At 42.7% G+C, this 12,309-nt stretch overlaps 1 protein-coding gene across 1 annotated transcript in view; it reads right to left on the bottom strand.

Annotated features, from left to right (window-relative positions):
• The window catches only part of col18a1a (collagen type XVIII alpha 1 chain a), a 77,157-nt gene extending 68,414 nt beyond the window's left edge, over positions 1-8,743 (bottom strand). Inside the window, exons 1-2 of the mRNA XM_060039303.1 lie at positions 8,561-8,743; positions 8,407-8,480 (exon numbers count right to left, since the gene is read on the bottom strand). Of these exons, the coding sequence (XP_059895286.1) occupies positions 8,407-8,480; positions 8,561-8,565 (79 nt within the window). The 5' untranslated portion in view covers positions 8,566-8,743. The remainder of the gene's footprint in view (positions 1-8,406; positions 8,481-8,560) is intronic.
• Between the last annotated feature and the right edge of the window lie 3,566 nt (positions 8,744-12,309).

Raw genomic sequence — 12,309 nt, 5'->3', positions numbered from 1 at the left:
AGGTTGCATTGCTTATGGGGGTGAAAAAAAGAAATCACTTTACACCCTTGAGAGAACTGTGGAGACTGAAACACTAGCCGGAGGGCGTGGTTGAAGAAGGAAAGAGCTGGCAGTCAGTTTAACTCATCCTCTACGGCCTAAAAGCCAATTACCTCGTCAATAAGATCAAACGATGAGGTGTGAATAGACTGTATGGTGAAATATGTCCTCCTTCCCCTCGGGGGAAAAAGGGAAGAGATTTAGATTTGACAAGGGGACCGCTATAAGGTTTTAAATGGTCAATGTGTGGGCGAAATTTGCAGAGTGCAAAGGTGATTCCTCCTTCAAAATCTATTACCATGCTATTTAGAAAACCCCGTATGTATCATCCAACATGTGTTCAAGTATTCAGCCGAAGCCATGAGACAACTCCTCTTTTTTATGAGAACGTATATTTTTGAAAAATACAGCTTTAGAATCCTTACTCTTTATAGACATTCACCTTATTTGCAAAATGGTTCACACGTTGGCATACAATTGACATCCCAGCTGTTGTTAAAAGCATTTGGAGAATAGAACAGCTTAAGATGCTCTGTCCTTCTTGATTGTGGATGTAACATGGTCTTGATGATCCGTACAATATATAAATTTTGCCAACAAATGCGAAATAACTCGAATCCCTTGACTATTGTCGCTCTTAAAATTGTCGCTCTTACAATTTTTAAATGAAAGAGACCTATTTAAGACAGGAAACCAAACACCATTAAAGGCTTTAAAACACATCAGTGTATTGGTTGCACTGCTGTTGCTAACAATGGTTGACACATCTTGTTAAAATCGACATGTTCAAGCCCACATAATGCAGTCATAAACCTGCGTTGTTAAAGAGAGCCTTCTGTACGTACAACATAAAGCGACACGCAACACAGGTCAGATCGGACGGTTAATGAAGCATGGGGTTGGGCGGGGGCTGTAACTGCTGCCTAGGCGCCCTGTGGTGAAGCCCGGCGGTGGCGGCTCTTCTGCAGATCCCAGCCCATCTATCACTGGCCCTCTAAATGTTTTTAACGACCCCGCACTCGGCTTCCATTCCTTTCTCCAGGGATGGCACGCTGCCCACCGTGGAGGATTTGTTTATTGTACGCGCCCTGCTCATGATTCACGGAACACTTAGCAGACACAAAAGCTAAGGGCATCTAAAGGCTCGGCTTGACAACAAACAGCTCAGACTTGAATATTTCCCCAAAGCGACCAGGACTTCTGTACGATAGGCATTTTTGAGCGGTCTGGGATACTTTGAGATTTGAGGTTTGTGTTGAGAAGTTAGAGGAAGGGCAGAATGGATGCAGTGGAAGTGCATTCGCACTCGCAGGGAAGAACCAAAAGGATTCTTAGTGGCTTTAGTAGTGCAAGTAGTTAGGTCACTTCATCACTTTGTCTGTTATATTCCCTGGTGGTCTAGTGGTTAGGATTTGCTGCTCTTCCTGCAGTGCCCGGGTTTCATCAGTCAGGGACACACATGTCCCCCAAATTTCCCCTCTGGGATGAATCAAGTACATCTTATTTTATTTAGTTATGAGGGGTTTCCACAAAACTCGATACACATGTGGCGATGCCCACTCCAAACTGTCTAAGCAGAGACAATGGAAAAAAGGGGTTTGTTTTTCACCATGTCCCTATATCTCACTCGATTCCACAAGAGTTCCAGTAGAGCCATGCGAGGAGGGGGTATAGGTATTAAAAACAATTCCTTTTGTTGCAGGGCTTCTTGGCTAAGCTGTAATCTCCCTTTCTCTGTGTATTCTCCTTGCTTCACACCCCCACGGTGTGAGGTTTGGGGGTAACAAGAGAACTGTCTGCAGGGTAACGGAGGCTCTTGAGGGACGGCTGAATGAGTGGAATCTGAGGATGCCTTGAAAGGCAGGCCCTGCACATCTCAAGGGTCAATCAGAAGATAAGAGGAGGTGGAGGGGTGAAGGAGTGGAGGAGAAGGTGGAGGAGGAGGAGGAAGAGAGGGGTTTAGCTGCAACCGAGGTTTGAAAGTAGCAACAATGGCGCACCCCAACTCACCTCCCCCCAACTCCCTCAAACGGGGCCTCCTGTAATGCTGAATGGCCTATTTATTCATAAAAAACCCACATTGGGTGGTAGTTTTATGCTTATGTTAGGAGAGATCTTGTCTGACAGTTCGGCTCAGACGGATGGATCTTACAAAATATATATTCTTGGATGAATTGGCTCCACTGTAGCCGGTCTATCAAGTCCCAGCTTTGAAAGTGTAACAATGCTCAGAACCGCTCTTAATTCACATTGTGTAGAAAGTTGATAGTAATGCGTTTGCATAAGAGGAGATATACTGGGATACTGTATACTGGGGTGGGGTGGTGGTCTCCCATTTCACCTCTACCTGTGTTCACTAGACGGTTAGCAAGAACGTGTTAACACTCCCTCAAGCTGAGGCTGAGGACAAAGTGCCAGGTAGAGGCAGATAGATCCAATTTCCACAGCTGTGGCCAAATAAGGCTTTGTGACAGGCAAATCTGCACCTGGTGACCATGGAAACCACTGTTCCACCAGGTTAAGGGAAAAAAAAGGCTATGTTTCTGACAGAGGGGCAAAGAGAGGGGGGCCTGTTCAGACAGACAGACAGGCAGACAGATGGGTAGATAGGGCGTTGCTTGAGGAGCAGACATAAAAGCATTGCGGATAAATACTTAGAAAACATCTGGAAAACAATCTGACCTTGAGTAAACCAGCTGGGCTCGGGTAAATAGTTTCATATTGTAGATTGTAAAAGCACAACTTTTGACTGTATACAACTTCCACACACAGATATGAATTCATTTGAATGACTTTCTTTTCTTTTCAGAAGAAGAGTCAAGCCGGAAGCCCTTCATGGTATTGGCTCAGTTGTCAAGGATGTATGGAATCCTGTCATTTGCCAAGTAAAGCTTCAAAAGTTCCTCTAAATGTTACCTGGATTACCTCTTGGAAGACAAGCAAATAAGTGCGGGTTTCACCACAAACAGGAAAGAGCCGCTGAGTGCAACAGGAGCGCTCACTGTACCATTAGAGGTGGAGATAGTTGGGCGTACAGAGCAAGTGGCCCTACAAATCCTTCTCCCTTAGAACGTAAACGGCAATTACACGCTCGCTCTGTGTTTTGCCAACGTCAAACCCGGCATTTTGACATCAGGGGCGACATGAGAGGGCAGAGCAAGCGCACCTGAAACACTCAGGAGGAGAGAGCACATAAAAATACAAATAACAGCTGTCAGAAACATTCAAAAGGATGCTTTGTAGACTGCCTCGCCATGGAAAGGAAGACGGGTGGATTATTACAAACAGGGGGGCAAAGCCCCGGCACTGGATTTGTTTACACAATGCTAACGCCAACAAAGCCACTTGGCTTAAGGAGCTGATTGGTACAATGTCCACCTCTTTGTCATAAGTGGAGGCTCAGATAAAGGGGACGAAATCATGGGTGAGGTGTAGTAAATCTTATGATGTCAACGGAATGTGTAGAACTCCACCGCTGCTGGCCGGTTCAAACAGGTACCGCCGACCTGCACTCTAGAGTCAGTGCTCAGAAGACTTCAACACTAAAAGCTCACTTTGTACAGGAAGTTACTTTAAGGTTTGATCAATGAAACATAAGCCTAGGCATTGAGCAGCAGGGAATACTGGTAAACAAACCCTATCCAGGAAATAAACTAAGGGGATCCTTTGAGCTCAGGAACCACAGAATAATACAAGTCTTGGCCAATATAGCAAGTTCAAGATAATAGTACTTTTAAATAACCTTAGGTGGACAGTTTTTACTTAATCTCAAAACCCATCCTGAAAGCAAAATGTGCTAGCAGTATCCCTGCATGGTTTGCAAGCAATAAATATGTGATTTCAACTATGCATTAATATAATCCTGAATATATTAAATTGTGCATACACCTAGAATCTCAATCAACACCTTTTCGATGTGTTATTACAATTCATGATCCAATATATTACAAGTCACATTCTTTGCATGAGGAAAACGATTGATTTGGAAATAAATGAGATGCAAATACATCCACAGTGTTCTTCAAGGACTTTTGCTTAAAAAACAATATCATTATTATACTATTTTTTTATGCTTGCCAATAGGTTCTAGTAGAAGCCTGAGCAGAGGAGCCTCCTCTGGCCCTCACCACAGTAAATCGAAAGATGCTCTGTCCCCACTAAAGACTCTAAGTATGTGATCAAAGGGCTGGCTTGGTGCTTTGAATGGTATGCAAATGAGAGCCTCAATAGGAGAACAGCTGTTTTGAAGTAACCCTCGCTGACATTGTAGAACACGCAGGTCAAACATGCACGCGTGCAACTCCAACTGCGTGCGACTATTGTGTTTTCATTCATAACCGATGAATTGTCAGCTGTAATAGTTTCGTGGACCAGCTCTACATGCACACGAAAAAGAGACTCAACAACAAACACTTCCAACATCCTGTTATAAATCCACAAATGTTCCCATTTAAATATTGTGTCTGGGGTAAGCGTGTGACATCAGAGACTCTGTGTGTCTCTGCACTCGGAGGCGGACGCACAAGCCATCGACTTTTCTAGCAGATCCAGACGGGTTACATTAAGGAATCAAAGCAGGGTGGACCCACCGCGCCCCCCTCCCCCACCCATCTTCTAAAAACACAGTCACGTGTAAAGTAAACTGCACAGGGCGCTTACTTCCTCTCTCAGGCGGACGAGAGCCTCGGCGAACACCTATCAGTTGCAGCTCTTTTGAGTTTGGCGTTCTGGTCCTGTTACAGCTCATACAGGTTTGCAGAGAGAGAGAGGGATACAACCATGGCGTCAAAGAAGAACCCATGGCCGGACTGCCATTTTATAAAGAAACAAGTTGGTGATGGTGGGCTCATTTAAAAAAATCAATAAAGTCAATACATAGCAGGTGGGGGTAAGGCATTTCTTGATCAAGGATGTCTACAGGTAGACTGTCCACAGTGGGGTTAGAACACAGAAAAACACACACTTTCAGTTGGGTGTCAAACAGCCTTACCACCGCTACTAAACTTCCTCTATACCAAATGCATGGAGGACTACTTTAGTTTTTCCTTGAAATCATGACGTGTGCTCGTTGTCTTTCTGTCCCCTTGTTTTTGTCTTTGTCCAAACAGGACAGCCGACCCCGTTACAGGACCTTTTTACTGGCCAAGTTGCCTTTGTCAGCGTCGGAGTCATTGTTAAGCATGAACCCCACAGCATGCACTGAGCTGAGTGATGGACAAAACCCTGCGGTCACACTGCCGGGAGTCAGAATAGAGGAGTACCATGAGCGCAGTGTCAGTCTGCTAGCCTTTTAGAAACCAACAAACCAACAGAGATCAGGGGGGGAGAGAGAGAGAGCGAGAGAGCGAGAGCGAGAGCGAGAGAGAGAGAGAGAGAGAGAGAGAGAGAGAGAGAGAGAGAGAGAGAGACGGTGAGTTCCATACTAAACCACCCACACATTCTCTGTCACCTGTAAACCATCCTCTCCAAAACAACGCCAAACAAGAACAGCTCTAGCAAACAAATAAACACAATAGTCCCACAACTTTGCACATCTTCGAAGCTTCTCTCTGATTTACTTCATTACAGTTCAACCGGGTGTTTCCAGTCCATATATCGACTGGAAAGTCCTCAGGATTAAAATCTCAAGGTCCAATGACTCAACAGAATCTGTGTGAGGGGCCATCCGTTTATCGCTGCTGATATGGGCTTAAAAGGGCTCATTTGCATTCAGACATAAAACTAGTTTTGCTATTAAGTAGGTAGAAAAACGTGGAGTGAGTGACATTCAATGTGGGTCCTTCTTTTGGTGAATTTTTGTGTTTTTTGAAGATGATTCATGATAGGGTTAAATATTAAGCCTAGTAAAGCCCATTGTAAAGTGTATTTTATCAGGATTTTTAAATAGATAACCGGATGTACTTCACAGTTCAGGTTCACTGAGGGGAAAATAAATGAATAAATCCAATGTAACAAATCTTTTGTATCTCCCATTTTGCCAGGTATGAGATCAAACAAATTTCTTCAACACATTAAACTGCTCTGTATCAAACTCTAAATATATAGAACTGATGCCCTTGACGTACAAAAATAGGAAGGCGAAGTGTGTTTAATCATTCTGAGTTCATTCATTCTGGGAGGTTTTATCATCATGGAGCTATAGAGAAAAACGCTATGGAAAACCTCTTGGAAACCACAACAAACAGAGAAACCCAAGCTCTTGATGATGTGTCAAAGGCTATGTGTCTCCACAGATCATATCACACTGCACAGTTACTCAGGTCATGTCAGAGACTATGTGTATGTTTGTAAATCACCCTTTGGATATGCGAAAAACTATATCCGTCCATAATGTGTCAGAGAGATATTTGCCAAAGAAATCTCACCCGCATCGCTCAAAACTCAAACGTTTCACTTCTGAAGGGTTTCAAATTAGTACAGTTTCGGCAACGTGCAAAGTGAGAGCATATCTACAAGATCCCTTTTTTTTTCAAAGTTATGAGATCCAGAGAAAGCGTTTGGCTCGGATATGCTAATGCAAATCCACTGTACCTTTAGTGACCATTATTAAGAGGCTACCTCACAGGGGGGAAAAGCCCCCATGCAGACTGTGATTTTTTTAATGTGCCATTTAATTCAATCATTAAATAGCCCAGTGGGGTGTCCCCTTACAGCTGTTCCCCCTCCTCCACTCCTCCAACCCTCCACCCCCCCAATCACCCTCTAGGCAGAAACCACTCCGGGTGCATGTCAAAGATCACATGACAATAGGGATTCCTGACCCAGCCTGTGACTGGGAATGAGGCAGAGCAAATTCAACCATGTCGTAGGCAGAGCCAAAGGCATTAGTCTAAAGAGCCCAGCGCTGGGTCCATTCAATGTGGACACATTCAGACAGGACAGCATTCCTCAGAAAGTGCCAAGTTGTCTCAAAGCTGCGATTCCCTTTCCAACTGCCACACACTTCTCTTCTCCGAGATACAAGAAAATGGATAAAAGGGGGTCTGTTGACTTCATTGTAATGTATCCATTTCCAAAAGCACCCGATTAGATGCAAATGATATAAGATTTATTGGTCGACTTTCAACATAAGAACAGTCAGAAATCTGGGTCGAAATAGCTCAGCAAATAATGAGCTATGTTTGTTACCACCAGTTCAAACCCCATGGGTGGGGTTTTTTACCTTAAGAGAAGTGTTCGAGATGCTAGAAGGTAAAGATTTCTAGATTTAGGCTATATTTAACCGGCACTTTATCAACACTACCAAACAAAGGTTGCTGACAATGGCACACTCCACAAACCCGGAATGCACTGCAAAACTTGTTTAATCACCAGTTGAGCACAATGCCGTTGAGATGGCATTGATGCAGACTTTCAAACGCCATGTCTGGCGATCAGTCTATCAAATATTAATGGACAGCATCTAATTTCAACCCTATCATTTAGCAGCTGCACAACTAAGCACAGCCACTTTTACTAAATTAAATATAGGGTTTTTGGGAGTTGGACAGATAAATATTTAAACAGCGGAAGAAAGGTTTCATTCAATTGCCCAGACCCTATTCATGGTGTTGATTGCCAGGAGGTGTAATATCAATCTATTCTAGTCAAATAGTCTAGTGCAAAGATAGCCTACCAACCTTTAACACATTTTACAATAGAGAGAAAAAAATATAATTCTGTATTACTCATGACAAGGCAACGGCTGAGTTGATTCCAACCACTCAGTTGCACACTTGAGTTAAGTCTTCTTCTGCATAAGGAATATACATGGAATGTAAAAAGTAGGTCTCAGTTTGGGGACTTTGGACTTTGGGAAAACCCTGTTATTGGACTAAAAAACGCCTTTTCCACTCGCAGGAAAACCGTCCTAACTGAATCTAAAATCTTGTAGGCCTATTGCAAAAGATGCAAGCCCGAAACGGTCGACTGGCAGAATTGAATCTGCAGTTGCAGGACATTTCTACCAAAAACTCACTCGTTGAGCAATTTCACACAGTAAAGCATAATTATGCACTTGCCAATGGGTCAACATGGGCCCTACTGGAAATCCCCATTGGCCATATAACAGATCAGGCAACTTTGTTAGAGAAAATAACCCTCAATAAATCATCGACGGTTGATTTGTTTTAGTTTTTTTTAAACCACTTCGCTTATAACAAAGGTTACTGTAGAGAAATCAGCCATCAGCCTTGCATTTGTATTTCACAAATCCAACAAATGTTATTTTTTCCCCCTGCTGTAAATGGGTCGGCGCCCGCCTATAGGCCAGTGTCCATCTGAAGACCCCCTGGCCAGATCGTCACTCAACTCGCCGATTTCAGAAAAAAAGGAACAAGAAGATTCATGCAATAGAAATCGTATAAATTGTGTTATCCGCTCTCTTACCTGGCCATTGGGATGCTGCGGGACGAGCGAGAGCCAGCAAGCAGCAGAGCAGGGTCCCTAGCCATAAGGGACACCTGTGGAAGGTGCAGATCGATTAAGTAATCTGATCACTAATCAAACACGTACACATGTTAGGTAGGGTTAACTATTTTACCTCATCTTGATCGTCAATTTGCTGTGACCGTGGAGAGACAAAGCATGGAATTGTTTGGTGGAAAGAGGAGTGAAGTTTGGTAGGCTTCCTTGGTCCAGCGCTGCCGCTCGGAGCTGCTAGAGAACAGCTGATGGGGACCGAGCGCTCTGCTGGGAACAGCAGAAAATGCAGCAAGAAGAGACCCACAGGGGCAGAATGGCGGGACTACCTCCGGGTCCTAAAGAGATCGAATTTCCCAGATTTCAGTTTCACGTGTTCTATTTTTCATACGATTGTATGTTGGTCCTGATTAAAGTAATAATCCCCTTTGAGAAATGATGGTATATCCAGTACCAACAGTAGCCTACAGTTGACAAAACCAAAAAAATGACAAAGAATAAATAAATAAGTAAATAATAGAAAGTGAGCAATATAATATACATATTTAAAAATGTCATATAAAAATGAGCTCGAGGAAGATCTAAAAATAATAAACATAATGCAATTGCACATTGTCCAGTGTGTGGGGCTGGGTTGGGGGGGGCAGATTTTCTACATATTCTTTCTTTTTTGAAGGTATCCAAATAATGAAGATTAAGTAGCCTACTTAATGTCTTTCTTTCTTGTGACCATCAATGATCTGACCAAAGGCATACTTGTTCATGAATTACATCTTAGTGTTAACCATTTAATGTCAGACTCAACATTTGATCTAAAGACCATTTGATGGTCTTTGATCATTTCTGTTTCCTTTGTGATATGTTTATGATTGTATTGAAAATGTTCAATTTATAACAGCAGTTTTAACAGCAGTCTTATCCCCCCCCTTCTCCCACCACACACCCACTGACCCCCACTCATACAAACTCTACTCAGCCTACCTGTCGACCTGCCACCTAGGTGGTAATAAAAAAAGAACACACGTCCAGAATGAACTGTTTCAACTCTGCTTTTCCACTGGAAAATCCCCTCCTCACACACACACAATACAGCGCCTCTGTCCCCCTCTCTCCCTGCAGAAGGGTTTTGCAAGAATGAACTTGACATGGCATTGACTCCATTGTGCTGTGGCGAGGGGCTTGTTTGCCCGGGTCTGTCTTGGCGAGAGGTAAGAGAAAGGTTATATCCCACAAAGCTAAGAGCACAGTGAAGAGGGATAACAGCTCTTCAAATATGCCACAGACCTTCTCTGTTTGGTGTTTTGTTTGCCGTTTTTTTTTTTTAACAGTGGGCTTACAGGTCTTTTTCTGTGTGTTTCTTTTACACTGCTGTGCAATCTAAAAAGTTTGTTCCGTCACATTTTATTGTAACGCAGCTTTTTATATTTTTTGTTTATTGACGTGACTATAAAGGTACGAGAGTGTACAGTAGAGAGAGAAGCAGATGTCATCAAGTCCAAGGGTGATGTCATCATGAACTGATGATGGACAGGTCATAGCAATAAGTCTGGACAGACTGCCAGCCATGAACGACCTCCACTTGAGTGGATCTAATTAGACTCTATTTATCTGTGTCTCCTCCTTAATAAAATATAGATAAGATTTGGAGTCAGCAATTCCATTGAATATGTCAACACATTATGAATCGTTTATTTTTGAAGAATACAATTTGTCTAATGTTTCTGGTTTCGAATATTACAAGTCATTTTGAAGATGCGTTGGTGTTGTCGTTTCAGTTGCATTTACACAGGACCGCAACTAGAGGGTAACATTGCTGCTATATTTTAAAGCAGCATGGATTAAGTGAAACACTACCTATGCATCCTCTACCTAGAGTTTAACTCAAGAACTGTATTGTGAAACATGGAATAAGTTAGCTACCCCATAGGATCTGTCAATCCGACATTTGTCTCAAAGAAACCGCACAATCGTAATACATATTTAAACATCTGGTAGTAGTTGTTGTAGTAGTTGCCACACGTGGGCTACATCTGAACTCCAACAAAAACAAAAAACATGACTACAACATATAAGTATGACATTGTTCGATTTCAGCTTATTTCTAAACTGTTCGTATAGACTCTGCGTTGGGTATTTTCCGTCGTAGTAGTAATTCTTGAAGTCGAAATCAAAGCAACTTGACAGGTTGGATAAGAGGGTTGAAGATGGTTTATTCCAGGATGTAATACAGCGAGATACAGACTTAGGTTGAATAATCTGTAGTGTACGCGGTTGAGGCGCAGTTTCGAGACGTGTTCCTTGCCTGTCGATCCCTCTTCTCACCGAACCAAAGGGTCGGGGCGAGTATTATAATGAAGAAAACGTGAATAACAAGAGAACAGAAGCACTCTCACCTTTGATAAGGTACAGTATATGGCCCTGGCTATGTCCCAGATGACCAGGTTTGTTCATCCTTGTTGAGACATAACAAATGGCGGAAGGTTGGAAATAACACCTTGTACCATTGTGAGAGGCACTGGCCTGTTCCTAGACTAGAAATGTGAACACAGAGAGACACTAAAATACACCAACATTCTACAACATCAAAGTGTCCTAATTAATCACAAGCTGAAATCCTGTTTTACTTGGAAGCAGCCTGAAATCCCTGAGGTTTCCTTCACTCCTGTCATTTGGGTAAAAATCACAAGAACATGCCTTATTTATCAATACAGAGGAAAACAAGTTGAAATAAGCTTTAAAGTTTTGCCGACCGGGGGCGAGGGTGTTCCACATGTATCCCAGTAAGGATGGTTGATTAACTTAACATTACATTATGGTGACTGTGTGTGTGTGTGTGTGTGTGTGTGTGTGTGTGTGTGTGTGTGTGTGTGTGTGTGTGTGTGTGTGTGTGTGTGTGTGTGTGTGTGTGTGTGTGTGTGTGTGTGTGTGCGTTCTCGCTGCAGGCCTTCAGCTCAATGCCTGAACACGTCCACAGTGCTCAGGAAGTGTTTCCTTCACATTCCTCAGGAAGGGGGAAAGAAAGGCAACATGGTTGTTTAAATGTGGTAATTCTAACTTATACTGCGGTTCTTTTAATCACACTAATGTATAGGAGTTCAGCGGAGGAGCCCCCCTCCGTTGACATCCAACACTATCCATGTGTCATACATAACTTAAGACTTTGCTTAGTCTTTGTTGTTTTTATTTGACATTTGTTCTGACAACTTACAACATATTGAAGTGTAAACCATGTGGTTAGTCCTACGAAATAAAAGAGTATTGTAGGTTTACCTGGAAGGCACATAGTGAGTTTAAATGTAGTTTTGGAAGTGCCCTTTGCCCTTTGCTCAAACCCCTCAATTTGGCTCCATTTTGTAGTTTATAGACTTCGGGGAAAGGAGGAAGCACTCTCTTCTGACTCACAGTTTCACTCCAAGTAGGATCGTACTTCTAATAATACTACAGATTATTTATTTTTGCATAAATAGCTTCATCAATTGATAGTAAATGGTGACATTTTTGCAGTACTTTCAACCAGTCACTGGAGTAAGGAGGACTCTAGGTATATATTCCCATCCCTCTCTAAATGGTTAAGCAGCTAGCAATGTATAGAGGCTACCAAATGCAGCCCCAATGAAATAAACCAAAGATTAACACACCCAGCATCTAGGATTTTCACAATATTAGGTGATCGGTCATACAGAATATCATATCATACAGAAAGACATTTATACACTGGAAAGTGTCACGTCGTCATTCCTTAAAATAACCTTATGACCTCAAGAGGATTTCATTGGCCATTGGACCCTGAAGATATTCCTCATAAATTCCCAACTTAAGTCTACAACATGAATCAATTGGCTGTCAAGCCCAATGTTAAGGTGAGGCATT

Source organism: Gadus macrocephalus, chromosome 20 (assembly GCF_031168955.1).
Source record: "Gadus macrocephalus chromosome 20, ASM3116895v1".
Classification (NCBI taxonomy): domain Eukaryota; kingdom Metazoa; phylum Chordata; class Actinopteri; order Gadiformes; family Gadidae; genus Gadus; species Gadus macrocephalus.
Note: the sequence above shows the minus strand (reverse complement) of the source record. Positions and strands in the feature narration are given on the sequence as shown.